General features: G+C 33.4%; 1 protein-coding gene across 1 annotated transcript; it reads left to right on the forward strand.

Moving 5' to 3' along the window:
• Positions 1 to 2,074: 2,074 nt before the first annotated feature.
• LOC109789816 (gibberellin 2-beta-dioxygenase) lies at positions 2,075 to 5,388 on the forward strand. Its single transcript, XM_083074169.1, has 3 exons — positions 2,075 to 3,021; positions 3,472 to 3,829; positions 4,642 to 5,388. Exons 1-3 carry the CDS (start codon positions 2,618 to 2,620, stop codon positions 4,888 to 4,890), a joined length of 1,011 nt encoding a protein of 336 aa, XP_082930295.1. The 5' UTR covers positions 2,075 to 2,617; the 3' UTR covers positions 4,891 to 5,388.
• The last annotated feature ends 16,355 nt before the right edge of the window (positions 5,389 to 21,743 follow it).

Raw genomic sequence — 21,743 nt, forward strand, 5'->3', positions numbered from 1 at the left:
AATACTGAGCTAGGAAAAGAGTACACTTGATAAAAAACCTTCTCGATTTTCTGCTGCTCTTTTATTGATCTGTCCTTCCTCCGTCTTTATATGGCTCAGGGTGAAAGCTCTTACCTTCGACATCGTTTGACAATTTGCTCTTTCCAGTGCGACATCGAAATCACCTAACCTTAGTCCCTTTTGAAAGGCGATGACTGCCATCTTCTCGTCCAAGGATGCTATCCTCAAAGCCACTTTATTAAACCTTTGCAAAAAGTCCTTCAACGACTCCTCACGTTGCTGCTTGAGAGCGAACAAATCTGACATGATCAATGGTTTCCTCTTATTTGCCACAAATTGTGCCATGAAAAGCCGACTGAAAACATCAAAGTCGGTGATCGATCGGTCAAGAAGATTGCTGAACCAATCGAGGGCCGCCTTTTTGAGCGTTCCCATGAATAGTTTGCATCGGACATCCATACTCCCCCCACATATCAACATCTGAGCGCGAAAATCCGTTAGGTGTTGAATAGGATCCTGTGTCCCATCAAAAGGTTCCACCTAGGGGACTCGGTGGTCTCTCGGAATGATTTCGGCCTCTATAACCTCTGAGAAAGGTCTAAAGTCCCTTGGGACTTGCGTCATCACGTCTTCCTCCGTTGTTCTGATATTAGCTTCCATCATGGCTTGCATCTTATCGGCTCGTTGTTTGATTTCCTCGTTCTCCTGTTGAAGGGCCTCCTCCCTTTCCCTGGATCGCGCATTCTCCTCTCTTAAGTCGTTGATCAATGCCATCATCTCCTCTATAGTAGGGTGTTGTGGGTCGTGGTTTGGTGCGCCGCCTCTCGCCATTTTTCGTAGCCTTTTGTTCTTCAAGTTTTTTTTTTTTTGTATTTCTTGGGGCGTAGGGAAAGTTTCACCATAGTCCCACGGTGGGCGCCGAAATGTTCCGGCCACGGGAGCGTCTAGGGTTCTTCTCCTAGGTCATGCCTCCAAAGCCAGAGCATTCAAGAGTGTAATCTGCCGTCTTAACTCTATGGTTTTAGGTTTTATACTTTTCTGTTCATGGGCCACCTGGGCCTTGTGAGCGCGAGGATTTCCATAACGGTTTTCCTTGGGAATATTTGATTATCAAAGATAGGCTTTTCATCCTTGATTCTCGGACCAGTCCAAAGGGTGAGACCCACTCGGACTTTGGCCGACCATACCCTGGCCGAGCTCATCATGGCCGAGCACACCCTGGCCGATCTCACCATGGCCGAGCACATCCTAGCCAATCTCACCATGGTCGAGCACAGCCTGGACGATCTCACCATGACCGACTGCACCCTGGCCGACCATACCCAGGCCGAGTTCGTCCAGGGGGTGGGTGAGATCGCGGTCCGACTGATCTTATCCATGTGAAAGGTTAGATCGCCTGCCGACCGAGAATACCCATATTCAAGATTTATCGGATCAAAACCTGTAAAGGGTATCAGATCGGGATCTGAATGGGACGGTACACTTGCCTTCTAGCCCTAAGCCTATAAGGCGCAAGGGCTTAACTGTCCCTGAGATCGAGTCCAGATCGGATTCCGACCGAACTCTTCCGAGATCACCCTCGTGGGAGGGGATCAGGTCAGATTCCGATTGTTTCCATGCTTGGGCCAAAATCAGGTCGGCTCTTTTTCGACTCCCCCGTTGGTGTGCCGATACGGTACATATATATATATATATATTACCTTGATCTTTTGCATGAAAAATATAACCCTTCTAATGAATTTTTACAGATAATAATAAAATTATAAGTTGAAATGATATTGTATATTGAAATATTTTAATTGAGATTTTTTTAAAAAAAATTGGGTAAATTAAAGGTGAGTCAACATGTCAACTCATAATTTTTAACCCACTAACTCACTAAAATACGTGGACCAATCCATTAACCCACCAATAAATGTGATAAATTAAATTTTTTAACTTATTTTCTATAGTGGGTTAACTTAATCCACTTTTTTATGAGTTAACTCGTCTGATCTACTTTAATAAATTAATCTATTTTAGCACTTCAAAATAATTTGTAGGAAGTAATGTGGTTGTACTCACAAAAGATAATTAAAGTCAAATTCTATTTTTTTTATACTCATTTATAATGAGAAACCCGTTTAGGAGATAAAAAATAATGGATCAAGTAAATATTTTTTTATTTCAAAATTTAATAACATATTAAAAGAATTAAAGAGTGTTTGAGAAGTGTTGTTATATTATAGTAAAAGTAAAGAAACATTTTTGTTAAATAGTTAAAATACCATTTTATTCGTTATATAAAGGGAAAAACATGAGAGCCTAACTCAACCTTTCATGCTTACAAAACCGGCTTGTAAGGTGAGGATTGTTTTCCACTTATATACTATTCAATTACCTAATCTCTAATCGATAGTGAGTGACCCTTTTTAATGATCTAGGATTGGCGAGACTTGAATTTTTCCCAATAACCATGTCTATATATCTCTATAGTCTATAGTTCATAGGCCTCTCATTCCCTCACCTTTCATGCATTACTACCATTTCCTTGTTTAAACACCATCTGATTCCAACCCTTTCTCGTCAATCTTCTCGCTCACTGTCACACACGAACACACATACTCGAACTGCAGCCATGGTTTTTCTTTCCCACCAAGCTGCATTAAACGAATCATTTATCGTGAAGCCATGCAGACCCTCAGCCATGTTCACGGGGGTCCCAGAGGTTGATCTCTCGGACCCTCGGGCCAAGACTCTCATAGTCAAGGCCTGCCAACACTTTGGTTGCTTCAAATTAGTTAACCACAGTGTTCCACAGAGTTTGGTCACCAATTTGCAAAATGAAGCACTCAAGTTTTTCAGGCTACCACAGTCTAAGAAAGACAAGACAGGGCCTCCTGACCCTTATGGCTATGGCAGCAAGAGAATTGGCTCGAATGGTGATGTGGGTTGGCTCGAATACCTCCTCCTCAACGCCAATCCTGATGTTATTTCCCCAAAGTCACTTCTCCTTCTTGAACAAAACTCAGAAAATTTCAGGTAATCAATTTCCTCAAAAATCAAAACAGTTCCATCTTTTTTATTTATTTATAGTTTAATTATTTTTTTATATAATTTTATTAATTTTATTTTTTAATTTCTATTGCTAAAAATGTTTCATTTTAGTTTATATATATATATATATATATTGTTTTCTTTTAGTTTCTGTGATGTATTTTTTTTAAAGATTTAAAAAGATAAAATTTATGAAATTATAGAAATTAAAAAAAATAGTTTATATAAAAATTAAAATGAAATATTTTTAATTATATGAATTAAAAAGTAAAATTGATAAAGTTATGTGGATTATAAAGCTAAATAAACCTTTATTATTTATTTAAAAAAAAACCATTTTTTTCTTAACTGTCATATGATATTAATATTAATATTATTATTATTATTATTATTATTATTATTATTATTATTATTATTATTATTATTGAAATTAAGGTGTGCTGTGGAGGATTATATATGGGGAATGGAGAACCTGTGCTGTGAAGTGTTAGAACTAATGACTGATGGGTTGGAGATTAAAGCAAAAAATGTGTTTAGTAGGCTGACAAGGGATGAGAGAAGTGATTGCTGTTTGAGGGTTAATCATTACCCGGCATGTCCAGAGCTTGAAGAAGCTGAAATATTGAGTGGAGGAAGTTTAATTGGGTTTGGTGAACACACAGACCCTCAAATAATATCTGTCGTGAGAGCCAACAACATAACAGGACTTCAAATCTGTCTCCAAGATGGGACTTGGGCTTCAATTCCACCGGATGACACTTCTTTCTTTGTCATTGTTGGTGACCTCTTGCAGGTACACATATTTAACAATTTTCTATAACTTTTTTACAGAAAACAAAAATGTAAAAGTATGAAATGACTATTCATCTATTTGGTTTTCACCATTGAGAAAGGGAGGAAAATAAAAACGGAGTATGAAATGGTATTAATTAACGAGGAGTATATGGAAAGATAGGTTCAGGTTAGAAAGAAAATAAGGCGGGGGGGGGGGAGAGAAATGTGAATACAAAATATTGAATGACCATCTAGTGCATGAATAGAGAAAAAAAAACTAGGGAGAAAATCGGATACAAAAATATATACAAATATGATGAAAAGAAATAATAAAATAAGTAATAAAAATGTCTGTATAGATGATGTGATTTTAAGGGGCCCTGAAAAATAAATTATAAAAGAACCGTATAAGTCTAAATGAAAAAATCGATTTACAAGAAAACAGTGCATTTTTATTAATTGTTGGACGAAACAAAATTGTTTGTCTCCATGGCTAGAAATTCAATCTTTTTCCTCATCATCTTCCATGCATCAATCAAAATTTTCGTTGAAAATTATGCACATGTATTTACATTTTTTTTCGATCTAACATTTATATTTTATATTATTCACCATTACATTATTTACACATCATTTGTTTTGTTTTCTCCAATTACCAAAAAAAAAAAAAAACATGTTTCTTAATTGATTCCCTTTACCTCACCATGTGTGGTGTGTCTGTGTTAAAAAGAAATACTATTATATCATCTGGGAATTTTCAGCCAAGGATATTCAGTTACTACTTGGCTGTGCTTTGATTTTGATTGTTGTGATTAAATTTGTAAATTTCAGGTTATGACGAATGGGAGATTTAAAAGTGTAAAGCATAGAGTATTGGCTAACTCGAGCACGTCTAGGTTGTCAATGATCTACTTTGGAGGACCACCCTTAGATGAAAAGATTGCTCCTTTACCTTCACTCGTGTCAAAGGAAGAAGAGAGTTTGTACAAAGAATTCACATGGAAAGAATACAAGAATGCTGCGTACAACTCAAGGCTGTCTGATAATAGGCTCAGCCTCTTCGAAAAATCTTGTAAATAGAAAATCACTTATGTTTCTCCATTGTGATTGTATATCGTGGTAAGAACTGGTTTCAAAGAGTTCACTCTCTACTTGAACAAACATGTGAGGAAGGAAATGACTAGGTTGTTTATCATCTTCTTCCATTTCTACTCTGGCGTTTTTTTTTTCTTTTTCTGCTCGCTACTATATTATGAGTGATGATGATATTGTTGAAAATCCCAAATCAATCGGTAAGAATTTGATTTTAGATAAATTTTTCTATAAAACTTTTTGAAAAAAATAAATAAAGAATAAAAGAAATAAGTCTTTATAAAAATTAAATTAAATTTATACATAACAATTTATAATTTTTTTTTTCTCATATTAACTTTTTTCAAGCTAGCTAGTTTTTAATTTATGGAAAAGTTTAATTTTAGCTTCTAGTATGCAAAGATACTTTGATACTTCATTTGATTTTTTTTATAAAAAATATATTTAGATTTAACTCAATCTCGTAAAATTAATTTGTAAACGAAAATTGTCTCTATTCATTAAAAATGTTTATAGATTGATTTGATTTAGATTGAAGGTAAATTAAGATCTAAAACAATCAATTTTAATTGGTTTGATTTAGATCAGATTTATAAAGAAAAAAAAAACAAATTGTGCTTCAAACCAAATTAAAGTAATTAACAATGAGTTGGTTTGGTTCGGATTAATAGGTTTACTTGAAAATAAAATGGTTGATATCATTTTTTAAAAACAAAATGTAAATAACAATTCGAGCATAAATAAAAAATTAATGTAAGAAATATAAATTTTAATTAAACATTTGAAATAATTAATATTTTAAAATAACAATATCATAAAAGAACTATTGTAAAATAGTAGTATTTTTAGAATGCTACTGTGGTATGTATTACTAATAAAATCATAATGTTTTAAAATAATATTAAGATAATAATTATAATAAAATAATAATAATAATTTTAATTGGTTCAATTTTCATATTATCGAATTTGTAAAATACAAATTCATGATCTGAACCAATTAAGGTCAAATCTGATTTGCTCGATCAAGAAAAAAAATCGAGTCAACTTATTTTGTTTGGTTTAGATCATCAATTTTATTGGATGTTTGAACTAATAAACACTCCTACAATTTATATACTCTATTTTGGTCATACCACTATTCAATATGAAATTTTTTAAAATTTGACTAAATTATGTCAATTACAATTATTATGGTCATTCTATTTTAAAATAGAGAAATTTAGTCTCTTAATTTTAAAAATACAGATCTAGCTATCTATTTGAGATTTTTTTATCATGTAGTCTTAACGATGATCCATGACTTGTCACCACTTAAATGACGTAACACTTGACATATCATTTAGAAATAAAAATTAAAAAAGAATAAAATAAATATCAATTGCCTATTAAAATTAATACAAATAAATTTCTTTTATATATTTTTTTTAAAAATATTTTTAAATATTATATCATTAAATGTTACATCACTTAAATAGTAACATATGATTAGGTAACATTAAAATTTAATGAATGTTAAATTAAGAGTAAAATGAAAATTCTTTAATTTTAAAATTAGAAGATTAAATATTTTAATTTAAATAAAATAAACAAAAATTGCATATTAACATAGGAATAAGCTCATTAATACACATCCATGATGGTATTAACCTGAATTTGAAATTGTAACACTTAGGTTAAGGTAGGGGTCTCGTAATTTTGTTTAGTTGGTCAAAATTAGTATAAAAGAAGTGAACTCTTCCTTCTCGTTCCTAAAAACCTTCTTCTCTTTCCTTTTCTTTGTGTAGTTCGTGAGTAATTGTGAGAGTTCTTTCTCAAGTTGTGTTGCGGAGCCAAACTCATATCCATGTAGAGCTTCTTTTCCTCTCTCCCTCTTGGCTGATTTTGTTTCTCCTTAGAGGTAAAGGAAGCTTCCATTATTCCTGTGTAGCAAGCTTGTTATTTGATACCTTTCAAAATTCCTAATTTCATGTTGTATTGTTGGATTTATTGGTGGCTGAGTTATGGGTCACAAAGGGTATTTGGGGTTTTGATGTTCTCTTGAGTGAGTTGAGCAAAAGTGGATAACATTGATGGTTGCATGTGTTGTTTTTAGTTGAAAATGTTGAATATATATGAAATTTGATGTTGCATGTAGTTGATTCTAATTTCCATGTGTGAATTTGAAGTTTTGGAGTTCAATGACTAAGTGTTTTTCTGGTCTTGATGTTGAGCATTGCTTTCAATGTTGAGCATTGCTTTCAATGTTGAGCATTTGGGCTGATAGAGATTCTAATGTTAAGCATTGCTTTCAATGTTGAGCATTAGGCTGGTGTAGAATTAGAGCCTAAGCATTGCTCTCAATGTTGAGCATTGGTCCCAATGTTGATCATTGCCTTCAATGTTTTGAGCATTGGAATGATTGAGAGTTAGAGGCTAAGCATCACTCTTGATGTTGAGCATCACTCTTGATGTTGGGCATCCCTCTCAATGTTGAGCATTGCTCCCGATGTTGAGTGACAAATCCTCTATTGCTCCCTTTTGTTCCTCTTGATGAATTTAACAACAAAAAGGGGGGTTTTAAAGGTATGAACCTTTTACTCATGGTGAATTCTTGATGTATGGTTTCATGTTGCTTTGACTATGAAATCTTGATGTATATGTATGTTGATATATGATGATGAATGCCTATTTTGTAAGTTTATTGCTGGATTAATGATGTTACATTGTAAGTTGTATGTTGTATAGTTATTATGTTACAGTTGAAGTTGTTAAGTTGAGATTGATGTTGGTTCAGTTGTTAAGTTGTTTAGTTATTTAAAGTTGAAAGTTGTAATGTGATATGCTATATAAAGTTGTAAAGCTATGGACATGTGGTTCAGATACATGCCTAAGTTGAGATACATAGATGCCATAAGTTGTATTTTTTTTAAGTTGTTTCCTGCTAGGGTCTATGCGGTTTTGGTATGGAAGTAGCCAAACCATATCTTAGTTAAATGACTAGTTGAGTAAATTACAAATTCGGGGTTAAAATCCCGAACCTAGTATCAAAGGATTGTGGTATTTGGAGGGTAGCTGGTGGGCTAATCACATACATTGCTTAGTTAAGCTAACTAATGTTGTGGTAGACTCATACCCAAATTGTTTTACCTTGGCATAATACCATACTTCCTTGTTTAAGTGGCAAAGCTTCAGAAATCAAATTAATTTGTTTATACCTATCTCTCTTATCAGATCTAATGTTGTTCTACACTTGATCTGACTGAGATATGCCTAACGTTGTGGTTCAATAGGTCATGCCACTTAATCTATTTACCTCAGTTGTAGAAGATCTCCTTAGTTGACATATGTGACGATGCATTAGTTGTTAATATATGTATGTTGAGATGTTGATTATGAATAAGTTGATAAATGTTGAGCATGCTATAAGTTGTGAGTTATATTTTTGTCGATCTATTTTTTTTTTTTGCTTTAGTTGTATTATTATATGTTATTTCTTTCATAAGTTTACCTTTCTTTTCCTTGTGATTAGGACTGCAATGTCTATACTTAGTATGCGAGTAAGGCAAGACTAGGTGCTTAGCTAGCAAAGATGATGGTTATTTTGTGTGACTCTTTTGGTGGAGTCATATTTTAGGAGTCCTAAATTGATTGTATAAAGGATATTTTGTAGTTGTCTAGTTGTGATATATATAGTATAGAGGACATTTTACTTTATGCATGCTTTCACTTCTACTTATTGTTGATCTAGTAGTAAGTGTGATGACCTGTCAAATTGTTACAAAAATGAGAAATAAAAAACATTTATCCCATTTTGGACTCTGGATGAATAGAGGAGGAGCATAGAAAGAAAAATGAAAAGGTAAAAAAAGAAGGAGATATCAAATTACACTTAAAAAAGTAATATATATATATATATATATATATATATATATATATATATATATATATATATATATAATCTGTTTTACTCACTTTTCACTAAGATAAAGAAAGGATAAAATAACATGCTTTAAAATGTAAAGACGAAGGGAAAAATTTTATACACAAAATGTAAAGAATATAAAGACGAAGTGTAAGATTATATGCACAAAATGTAAAGAACATAAATTTAATTCCTTTAAAAAATTAATAATCGTATTTATGAAATATATTTTTACAAACTTAATATTAATTAATCAAGAGAGCAATAAAGACCGATTATAGACCAAATATATTTTTACAAATTTCTTACTTATAAATTCAATAAAATTCTTACTATGCATTAAAGAAATATCTAAAATAAAATTATAATCAATATAATACTATTAGAATAATTAAATTATAGACCGATTAAACTATATAAATTAATATACAATTAAATAAAATTGTAAATTAAAAGCATTATAAAATTATTTAAGTAAGTCGCATAACTACAAAAATGTTGTTTTAGTGGTTAATGTTGGTGTATATAAAGTTTAACTTATATGGAATATGTGTTATATTTTTGTCATGTGCTATTAAAATGTTATTTGGTCCAAGTGTTTGTAACACTGTAAGTTTTAATTATTGGCTTCTAGCAATAATTATGCATGTGGTGCTTGCATTGTAGAGTTCTAAGAGTTAAGGAACATTTAAGAGACTAGTTCTGTGAGACCCCCTTTTTTTTCCTTTTCCTTTCTCTCCCCGACACTCTTTCTCACTCACACTCCCTTCTCACTCACACTTGCTGATACACTCTCTTCTTCCCTCTCAAACTCTCACTTCTCCTCTTTTGCTTGGATTCTAGGTGCTGATTAGAGTTGTTTGAGTGTGTCGGACGGATTTCCTTTCTCCCTCGTTGAGTTTCTTCTCCTTCTCCATTGTCTTCTTCGTCCTGGAGCTCAGAATTCTTGTGCCGAGGTAAGGGAAGCTAGGTTTTTCGCTGTTTTTGGATGAAAATGAGTTCTAGAAGCTCATTAGCTGTTGGTGTTGGCTGATTTTGACTGAGTTTTGGTGAAAAATGAATTTTTGGGGTCTTTGGGGTTTTGAGAAAATTTTGGGTTTCCCTTGATTTGTGGATGCATGTGTGAAAAGGTGGTACTTTTGAGGTGTATGATGAAAATGTGGCATTTTGGCTGGATTGCATGTGGTATTTATGTTGATTTATGCAAGTTTTGAGCAAAATTTTCGAAGTTGGAGAGTTTTTGATTGAGAGCACGCCGGACGTTGTTCTTGGCACCGAGCACGTGACCAACAGAGGGCTTCATTGGTCGAGCACGCCGGGCGCAGAGTTGTGTGCGCCGGGCGAGCTTGAAGATGGATGCCCCTAGATGGATCACGTCGGGCGTGGTTGGACCACGCAGGGCGGGCTATCAGTCAGTGACCCACTCTTTTGGTTTCTGGTGTGGCGTCGGGCGTGACTATGTCTCGCCGGGCAGGGAGGCTCCTTGGGAGTCTCTGCTAGAGGTGGTGCCAGGCGCAATTTATATTGCGCCGGCGCGTGAGACCCTGGGGAGGTCTCTGCTTTCTTGCGCCGAGCACGGGATTTGCACGCCGGGCTTATGAGACCTTGTGAGGTCTCTGCCTTCCCTCATGCCAGGCGCAATAGGAATTGTGTCGGGCGCGTTGGTTCCCTGATACTCTCTGGTTGTGCCACACCGGGCGCGACCATGAGTGCGCCGGGCGTGTATGATGATGTTGAATTATGCTGAAATTGCTGAGCTGAGATGTAGTTGATGAAAATGCTGTGCTGACCAGATGGTTATGCTGAATAATGATGTTAAGTTGTTATAGATGTATATTGCCGTGCTGAGTCGTGCTGTAAGCCGTTATTGCTGTGTGATGAATTGTTGTGCTGTGTTGTATGTTGATATAAACTGTTGTAGGCCGTAAGGCTGAGCTGTTGTAGGCCGTAAGGCTGAGCTGTTGTAGGAGATCTCCGAGCTGATATCCGTGACGACGCATTGTGTGTTTATTGCTGATTATGTTGTATAACTAATGAGATGTATGCTGATATTGTGCTGATAGCTGTAGCTGTTCATATTTACTTAAATATGTTTTATATGTTGATTCTTTACACTAGCTTACCCTTTGTTGTTTCCATGTGTTTGGACTGCGATGATCATACATTGTATGGGAGCAGAGCAGGGTTAGGTTGGTGAGTTGTGGCAGGTCTGCAGCTGGTAGATGAAGCATATTTTGTTGATGTTTTGGCCACTAGTTGGCTATTTTGGGCTGTATTTTTATATTCTGATGTAGCTCAGATTGGACCTTGTATATATATATATATATATATATATATATATATATATATATATATATATATATATATATATATATTCTAGACACTATATGTATATACTTGTTCTTTTCTGTGTGCATGCCGTGTTGTTGTTGGGCAGTGTGTGGTGACCAGCCGGGTCGTTACAAGTTAGTTTTAAGGGTCTTTGACCAAATGTCTAGTTGACCTTGAAGGAGGAAGTATATAAGATTTTTATTGAGAATTGAGCCCCATAAGTTCATGTTCTCCAAATTCTAGAGAAACAATCTAAAGAGAGGTATTCTGGGATTTGTGGTTTTCGTCTTCTCTAAACTTTCTCTCAGTTGAATGATTCTTTCTCCAGAATCACAAGAGAGTTTTCATTTAGTTCCCTAGTGAGCTAAATCATAGTGTTTGGTGTAGAGTTTTTGTTCTTGGAGCTCAGAGTAGGTGTTTTCCTTCTTTTATCCTCTTCTTTTAAGATTTTCAAGATGTAGAGGTAAGGGAAGTTATGAGCATTTTTGTGTTAGATTATTGTGTTGCATGTTGTTAATTCACACTAATAAAGAGTTCATGTGTTGTATTTTCATATTAGATGGTGAAGTTGTTAGGTTAAGATGTTATGACAAACATGTGTAGTGAATTTGATGATCTTGAATGATCCTTGTTGCAAGCTATGTTTCTGGTTGGAAATAAGTGTAAAATGTTGTATAGGTGTGGATTTGGTTGTTGTATGCTTGGTTTTGCTAAGTTTAAGGTGAAAACGGAAATTTTAGAAGTTTGCATTTGCAAAATTTCTAATGTTGTGTGGGTGCATCTTTAGGACGTTGAACACAATCTCAACCAGAGGTCTTTGTCTCGTTCACATCGATCCTAGGATTGGTGGGAATGGGTGTGAGGAGAGACACTTGTCTCGGGTTGGAATGGCCTCAAGTGTGGTTTGAATAGCGCCAGGTGTTAAAGCATTGAAAAGTCTCTAACTTGTTGGCAAGGGGCTTCGTTTGGGTGGCGTCAAGCATGATCAAGATAAAGGCTCCCTACCTAGATGACGCTGAATGCTAGTGAAGTCCTGCTAGGTGTAAGTCATGTAGAGGCTCTCTACTCGATATAAGGTTGGATGTGAATTTTTGCCACACTAGTCATGAAATCCCAAGGGTTTCTTACCTTAGTCACATCGGGCATGGGTTAAGTGGTGTTAAGCGTGGGCGAGGCATAGAGTTCTTTGCCTTAAGGGCATTGGGCAGGAGGTAAGTTGCATTAGGCGTAGATTATGTTGATTTTACATGTTGTTTGATGGGTGAATTGGTGAACATGCATAGATTATTTTAGTGTATTACATATGGTATGATGTGTGATGAATGTTGAGTCTATATATGTTGATCTAAGATATATATATATATATATATATATATATATATATATATATATATATATATATATGTGTGTGTGTGTGTGTGTGTGTGTAATATGATGTATGATGGTGAATATCATTGATATGTTATGTATGATTGATATGCTATAAATTGCATAGTTGAAGTGTTGAATAGACATTGTTATGCTATTATTTAATAAGTTATTTAGCATTGGTATGCTAATCATAATGTGATTTGATCTCTATATGCATTGACCTAGGATAATGTATATAAATGATGTATGTTGAGGTGTTGAAATTGAGAATGTTGTAGGCATTAAAACATATTGATTGACTAAGGACTTGAGGAAAAGGGTGTTGGTTGAAAGTTGAAGATCCCATATAGGGAATCTTATTTTGGCACTTTAGGAGACCAATTGTTGAAAACCCTCCTTGAGTAGATGTGAAACTCTTGGAATGGATTTTGTTGAGTCTCCTCTAAGTCCTCAATCAATGTGGAGTAAAGTATGAAGTCAAGAGCTACAACTCTTAACTCATTACTAGAAAGGTTGTATGGTTCCTTGTAGATAGTTAGTGGGCTAATTTCATATGTGACTTGCTAATGCATTTCAAGGTCGTGGTACTCCTATATCCAATTATACTAGTGTAGAACCGAGCATTCCTAGTGTAAGTGGCGACACCCCAAGAAATTATAGGAGAGATTTGTATCCCATTTTAGTTGTCGATCTAGCGGGTGCATTGGGTGTGAAAGCGATCAGGTTATTTTGATAGGTTTAAGTCAGTTAGACGTTCATGTGTTTTAGGAGATCTCCGTAGGAGAATGTGTGATGACATATGAGCGAGGTGTATACATATGATGTGTTGTTGATAAGTGTGTTTGTACACATTGGTTGAATATTTTATTATATGATACTTGGTGTGAGTTAGATTGTTTAGTGTGTAGCTTTCAAACTGGTTGTTCTTTTAAGGATTGTTGCATGATTGTGTTGCTAGTTTGAAGGTTTATATCTGCTAAGTAGTATTGCTATACTTGTTTTTTCTTTTGTATCTAGCTTACCCTTACATGATTCCATATGGTTTGGACTGTGATTATCATACTTAGTATGAGAAAAGAGTAGGGATAGGTTGCAAATGGTTGCATTGAAGGCCTCAGGTGGATGGTGATGCTTTTAGGATGTTTTATTCTACCCTCTTGTGGTAGTTGTAAAGTTTGTGTTTGACTGACACTTAGGTCATATATTTGACTTTTATTGGATGATTGTACTTATACTATTTATATTTGTCTAGTTGTTTTTATATATATATGCATGTTATATAGTACATATCCAAGCAGTTGTGAATGTATGATTTAAAGTATTAGATTTTTCACCATTAGTTGGTGATTCCACAAAGTGTAGTGGCCCTAATGGGTCGTTACAATGCCTCCTTTTATATTCCATGACTAAGGTTCAATTCTTGGCCATGAAACTGGTTAGAGCTGTAAACATTGATTCATTGGTATAACCATGAAATCAATAGGGTAAATCTAGTTAACACCGGATCGATGACCAATCTGATCCATTTAGAGGCTCAAACTGTATGGTTTTTAAAATTATGCTTAAAATGCAAATAAAAAGAGACTCTTGAGTTTGTAATGCACCATTTAAAAGCCTTATTTTATGATACAATAAAAATGTCTTTAAATAGAGTACCGATAATATCAATCTAGCAAGTCACCAAACCCAATAACAAATACTTTGAAATCATATATATATATATATAAACTCATATTTGAATTTTAATTAAGAAATATTGATTAAAATAAATCATAAAAACTCATGTGCAAGGTATCAAATTGGAAGATTTGCTCCCAACAAACCTACTTGACTCATGTTTGTGTGTGTGCACCATAGCACATTTTATTAATAATTGATTTTATTAATTTAATATATGTTGTAATTAGTTGTTTAATTATTGTGAATATCTAAGGATTTGAAAATCCTACTAAGTTTCTATTGTTAGAAGTTGTTTTTCTTTGAGGTTAAGATGGACTAGTAAGGGGGTATATAAGGTTTTTCTTAAGAAATGAACTTTATAAGTTTATTTTTTAAGAACTTAGAGAGAAGAACTTTGAAGCTTGTGAGATTCCTTTTATCCTATTGACTTTCTTGAGCATCTAGGTTCTTCCATTGGTCATAGTTGAGTAGTTGAGTTGGGATTCAAGGTCTTTAGAGTTAAAAATCATATTTTATTGAGTGGTTTTGTGCGGAGTTCTCAAAGAGTCTCAATTTTTTTCCTTCTTCCTCTTTTCTAGGAGATTCATAAGTAAAGAAAGCTATAACTTGAATTCTTGATGAATTGTTGAGTTGTATACTGCTTGAATTTCATTGAAATCATGATTTTGTTGATGATTGTGACGTGGAAATTTTATGTTGGGTTTTTAGTTGTTCTTGAGCATGTTGAGGGAAACTTGGTAAATCTTGTCTTGGTTGGTTGCATGTTGATTGTGATGTTGAATTCCAGTCGTTTGAAGTAACTATGTGTGTTATTATGCTTTGCACACTCAAAATTTTCTGAGTTTTAGGTGGATTGAGCCAAAATGTAAATCCGTCAAGTGAAAAATTCACCATTGTGCTAGGCATAACTTCATATTGCCACTCATGATGAAGGTTAGAGGTTTTCTACCTCACTAACGTTGGACACATGATTGATAGCATCAGGTGTGACTTAGAGGAGAGGTTTCTGACTTGGTCATGTCGGACCCTAATTAAGTGGCATCAAGCGTGATTAAGGCAATAACTTTCTACCTGAATGACGCTAGGCATAGGTTGTATGGCATCAAACATGAGTCATACAAAGACTCTCTATTTGAATGAAGTTGGACATGGGTGTTGTCGCACCAGGTGTGATTGACACATGAGCTTTTTACCTCATTCATGTCAAGTGCGGGTGGATTAGCATCAAGCATGGGCGAGCTGCAAGTTCTTCACTTAAATGACATTGGGAACTGGATGAATGACATTGGGCATGAGTTGCCTAATGAAAGTGTGTTGCTTATTTGACTAAGTCTTGAACATTTGTAATAAATTGATTTTGTAACACCTTTTTTTTCATAAAATATAATAATTTATTAACAATTTTAGTATTTTTATTTTATTAATAAGAGTTGCTAAATATTTATTTAATTATTTAATATATTTGAAATATAATATAAAGTGTTTTATTTTAATATTTTATTTAATTAATTAGCAGGAAGGGAATTAGAAATTGTGGTTAAATATTTTAAATATGAGATTAAAGGGGGTTAAGTTTTTGAAAGAACATTTAGCCCTGATCAGTTTTACATTCTTTATGCTTCACACACACTATTACGCTTTAGATCTCGGAGAACCTGAAGGAAAAGAGAACCACTTTGTAGTCTTGCATACATCGTCTAGTGCTTATCCTAGTTCGAGGGAGAGTGAGAAACCTCACTCTAAGTGTGGGTTTGTATGCTAGGTAGTGGGATTGACCCCCAATCCTATATATATTGTATGCTCATGTATGAGAGATTTTCCCCAAATGCGTTTATTTGGTCTTATGTTCTTCTTGTACATAAATAATGACATGAATTGGTTGAATGTATGATCAATTGTATGGTTTGGATTATAATTGTATAATCTCAAATCCATATGGATTCCTGTGGAAAATCCTAAAGGAATGCATTGGTGATTGTATGAAGAGATTGATTATGTGATTATATGCATGAATTTTGTTTTTTAGGATGCTTATTTCATTATTTGGAAATGTTTTATCGATTGGAATATGAAAATTGATTTTGATATATTATTCAAAATTTCATTACTTTGTAGATGTGTGATTTCTGATACGTTGTTGGGTGCCACTTGGGGCGCATTGAACTTCATCGAGGCCGAAAGTAAAGTTTTCTCTTAGGGTCTCTCACACCGAGCATGGGATGAGCTTCATCGGTCGTGAAAGCTCTAGGGGCTTCTTATGACGCTTTCGTCAAGTGTGAGCTGACTCTAGTTGAGGGTGGATGATGTAGGGACTTTCTATGGTATTTTCAATGAATGTAAGCTTGATCACATTAGGAATAGTCCAGATAGAGACAAACGTGGTTCATAAGAGGTACCACACCGAGCGTGGGACGTGTGTCACTAGAGGAATTCTACCTGTGATTCATCTATTGTTCTTCTACTTAATCCTATGTTGTAACTATTGTAAAGTGATGTTGATGTGGATATGAATTGACATTTGTTGATGAATATATGAAAGTATATGATGAGTATAGGATATGAGGAATATGTGAAATTATGGAATCATGTGAATGTAATGCATAGAGTTTGTTTGACATGCATCATGTGCATAAAAGATATTTTTTAAGGGTACGATATGGAATACACTGTCATAGAAAGTCCCCTGTATACAAGCTTGGGAACCAACCTTGGAGATAACTCGATTTGGAAGTCTCAATCCTACCCTCATGAGCATATGATGTATCTTGTGTGGCTTAACTATCCCGTTCAAACCCTAGTAGTATGTCCTACTAAGGAGAGTGCGTAAAGGGTGTGACCCAGCATGTATTCATAGGCTACTCTACGTGTATTACTAGTTGCAATGCATAAATGTTATGTTTATACTTGCGCCACATGGATTTTAACATGTGTCCATGTCCATTGCATAATGCATTATAATCTTATATGTTATTATTGATATGCTATGAATGAACCGAGTATGATGATGATATTATAAGTGTACGCTATGGCAAAATGGTTGTTAGGATAATCTTATCTATGTATGTGATATCTTATTGTATGCATTGCTTGTATTTGGCTAGACGATTTGCATTCCTACATCGTGAGCCAAAATAAGATATTTCTTACTTTCTTTCTCTTGTGTTGTTTTCTAGTGGTTGTTACAGGTGATTATCAAGATGGTGCTGGGGATATTGGTGATAAGGCTTAGTCTTCAAGTTGGATTTTTCTCTGATAGAACATGTGACATCGTGGAATAGTTAGGACTAGTTAGGATTTGATTCATGTTATTTAGTTTGAGTAGTTTGATTTTAATTCCTTTGTACTTTTATTATTTTCGTCAAGTTTAGTTTACGTAAATGATGTGTTTCTATTTACCTACATAGTTTTTGAGCTTATTATTTCACATGAGGTATTTTAGTTTTATATTATTTATGTGTTATGGTATGCGGGATATAGGATGTCACAAAATTGCGCACATGAATTATGTTGTTATATGATTCTAGCTCTTTATGCATTGATCTAAGATGATGTATATTGATGCTTATGTTGCTTAAAAATTAGTAGAGTTGTATAATGTGTAGGGTTGAAAGTAACTATGTTGATAATGCTTAATGCATGGAATTATGTTGATTGACTTAGGACTAGAAGAGAGATGATGTTTTAAAATATGAATATTTGATTGTGAGGATATGGTGTTATGGTACTCTACGAGCCCAATTGTTAAAAACTCTCCTTGAGAAGCTGACTCTTGAAGTGGAGTATTGAGTCTCTTCAAGGACCTTAGTTGATACAATATGAGGGTAAGTTTGAGTCATATGTGTATGAAATGATCAATTGAGTGAGGTACAAGATCGGAGTCAAACTCCCTAACTAAGTACTAGAAGAAGCACAATATTTGGAAGGTAGTCACCAAGCTAATTCCATAATAGGCTTAGTAATACATGCTAAGGTTATGGCAAGCTCACACCCAAGTTTTCCTAACCCTAACAAGATTATTGGACTTTCCTAGTTTAAGTGGTGAAATCTGAGAAATGATGTTGTATTGTGGATTTTTATCCAAAAAAATTGTTGTTGATCTAGCAAGCTCAAAAAGATCATGTTATTAAGTTTGTTCAATAGGATCAAGCCACTTAGACTACTCACATATGTTGTAAGAGATCTCTTAGTTGGAATGCGTGACAATGCATGTTATTATTGTGTTGTGCATAGTTGTGGTGTTGATATGTTGGGTTATACATATGCTAAGTGGTTATGTTGAGAAATTGTATTGTTATGTTGTAAATTGAAATGTTACCATGTTGTTAAGATGGATTATGTTTTAAGTTGTTATGGGAATGAGTTGTTTATGTGTTGTGTTGTCTATATGTTGAGTTGACATGTTGTAAGTTATTAAGTAGAAAAGTTGTGGTGGATGTGTTTAATGATGTTGAGATTTAGCTAAGGCTATTTGTTGAGTTTTGTTGATGTAGTTACTTCATATACATAGTTTATTTACTTTTATATTATGTTGGTTTTTTTTTTAATTCAAGTTTACCCTTATATGTTTCCTTGTGGTTGGATTACGATAATCATACTTGTTATGATATCAAAGCAAGAATAGGTTAGAGGTTTTGTGTGTCTTGTCAGCCATGTTGGAAGATGGTGGTGCTGATTGGGCTACTCTTATGTAGCTATTTTCTAATAGTTGTTTGATCAATAACCTAGATTATATATAGTTTCAGTTATGATTTATTGTAATTATATATATGTACAATTATAGTGTAGTTCCACTAAGGTATTTACTTTATTATTTCAGTTGATGATGAAATATTTATATACATAAATATATATTATTGCATGTATATCTAGAGAGTATTTGCATGTTAACCTTAGGTAATTAGATTTTTTTTTCGTTGCCTAGTTGTTAAACTATAAAGTGTAAGGACATATTGGGACATTATATTGTGAGCCTCACAGCTCTTGGGACAGTGGTAGACATAAAACCTTGAATCAATTAGAACAATTTATTTAGTATTATTATTATTATATAAAAATAAAGAAAGGCATAAATATTACATGATAAAGGGAAAAATTATGAATGAAAAGTGAGCTAAAAATATATCAAAATATAAGAAGAAAAAAAACTAGTTAATAAAAGATAAAAAATAACAACAATTGAGAAATTAGGTGCAATGAATTCAAATTATAAATCTAGAAGAGGCAAAAACTCATAATTCAATATACAAACATTTATTATCTTTAAAGTCAACAGGTGCAAACTATATGTAGATCCACCACAAACCATTGTTTGCCACTTTTTTTTGTTTTATAAAAATTACAATGATGAGTTGATGACACCAGTTTTGAACCTCATAATATGCATACTACTTCAACTTCACTACAAGGTTGACTTAAGTGATTATTGATAGTCATTTTAAATACCTATATCACTAGTTGATATATACATTAATATTTAAAGTAAAATTAGACATAGCGATATTTCTTGCTTTTTGAAATATTACAAAAATACTAAACCTTGTAATTAAAAGTAAAAACTTAATTTTACCAGTCTTCACTGCATAATATCATATTCTCTTAAAAAAAATCAAGAGAACTTGCACTAAAAATAAAGTAAGTGATCTGTAATTCCTCTAATAAAAATTCTTAAAGAAGTTGATTGTTGACTTTGACCTAACATTAGGTCGTGCCTTACTCCAATCTTAACTTTTGTTAATATTCTCCTAAAGAAAAAAAAAGCAAGAAAAAGACATTAAAAAAAACTATAATAAAAGTGATGGAATTTTTTTAGCAAACATAGACATTGTTGGGGAGTGGAAGAGTTTTAAATAATAGTAATGAAACAGTTTTGAACTTTGTTTTTATTTTTGAGAAAAAGTTTTAAACATCTAGTAGATATTTATTCTAAAGTTATATACAAGTAAAAAAAATGTTAAAACTTTTTTTTATTATTGAAATATGCATAAATTTTAATCAAATCAACTTTATTTAACACTCTTAAACTAAAAATATCCCTAATACATAAATAGAAAGTACCATTTAAAATAACTGGCCAATTTCTTAAAAGATAGATTATATTTTATATGAAACTATAAAAGTTAAATATATTTGATTAATTTTTTAGCATGTGTGAAATTTTTCTTCTATGCTTTTTTTATTATTGAAATATAAGCAAATTTCAATCGAAACAACTATATTTAATACTGTAACAAACCTAACAAGTTCCTACACTTTACAAGTCAACAAAAAAAGAAGTGAAAAACATAAATGTATTTAAACTAAGATTATCATGCAAATAGTTCTTTTGTATACAAGCAATAAATATAGGAGCATATACTAAAAACATAAAAATCTCCTGCAGGGACTATACCACAAATCCTATACACACACATATACATACCTGAAGTAATCCAATTATAAGCCTAAAATCCTAGTTGTCGGTCAAGTAGCAACTACAGGACAGATACATAAGAGTAACCCAACCAACATCGATATCCTTTAGCATGACTCCCAAAATGTACTCGTCCTTCAGCCTATTTCTACCCTACTTTAATAACAAACATGATCATCGCAATCTAATCACATGGAAACATGCAAGGGTAAGCTTAGATTTCAAAAGAAATAACATCGTATAGAAGTATTAAACTAACTATACAACAACTTCAACAACCATTTAAGGTGACAACTTAATAACATAAATCAACACATCAACAACGCTTTACAACTTAACAACATGACAACATTTTCAACTCATCAACATCTCAACAAAGCATATGAATAACACATCATATGCACAACACAACAACTATATGCATCATCACACATTCAATTAAGAAATCTCTTAGAATACAACTGGGAAATTTAAGTGGCTTGACCTTACTAAATCAATTTAAGAATGTGATCTTAGCTTGATATATCAAAAACAAATTTGGATAAAAATTCACAAAACAACATGGTTTCTCGGATTTCGCCATTTAAATTGGGAAAGTATAATATTTCTGTCAAGATTGGGACAACTTGATTGTGAGCCTACTATGACCTTAGCATGCATAACTAAGCTTATTATGGAATTAGTCTACCAACTATCCTACAAATATCGTGCCATTTCCAGTACTTAGGGATTTTGGCCCTTGTCCTTGTATCTTACTCAGTTTGGTCACTTTGTACACATGTAGCTCGATCTTACCCTCATATGGATCTACATTGGTTGCTTTATACATGTATGGCTTGACTTGACCCCTATACGTTATCAACTAAGGTCTTAAAGGAGACTAAACATTTCACTTCAAGAGTCAACTTTTCAATAAGGGTTTTTCAACAATTAAGCTTTTAGAGCACCACAACCCCATATCCTTATAATGGGATATTCATCTTTTAAAAGGACACCTCTCTTTTAATCCTAAGTCAATCAACACAACTTAACTTCATGCATTTAGCATTCTCAACACAACCACCTCAACACTACACAACATACAACTCAACTTAATTCAACTTGCAACTTTAAACAACTTGAATACACACATACATCATCCTAAATC

This window comes from Cajanus cajan, chromosome 5 (assembly GCF_000230855.2).
Source record: "Cajanus cajan strain Asha chromosome 5, NIPB_CcT2T_4, whole genome shotgun sequence".
In the NCBI taxonomy this organism is placed as follows: Eukaryota; Viridiplantae; Streptophyta; class Magnoliopsida; order Fabales; family Fabaceae; genus Cajanus; species Cajanus cajan.

What these genes read in the sequence shown, in the direction of transcription:
- LOC109789816 (XM_083074169.1), top strand. Translation starts at nt 2,618, where the DNA reads ATGGTTTTTCTTTCCCACCAAGCTGCATTAAACGAATCATTTATCGTG. An exon ending in CAAAACTCAGAAAATTTCAG is followed by an intron (nt 3,022 to 3,471) that starts GTAATCAATTTC and finishes ATTGAAATTAAG; the next exon opens with GTGTGCTGTGGAGGATTATA. An exon ending in TTGTTGGTGACCTCTTGCAG is followed by an intron (nt 3,830 to 4,641) that starts GTACACATATTT and finishes TGTAAATTTCAG; the next exon opens with GTTATGACGAATGGGAGATT.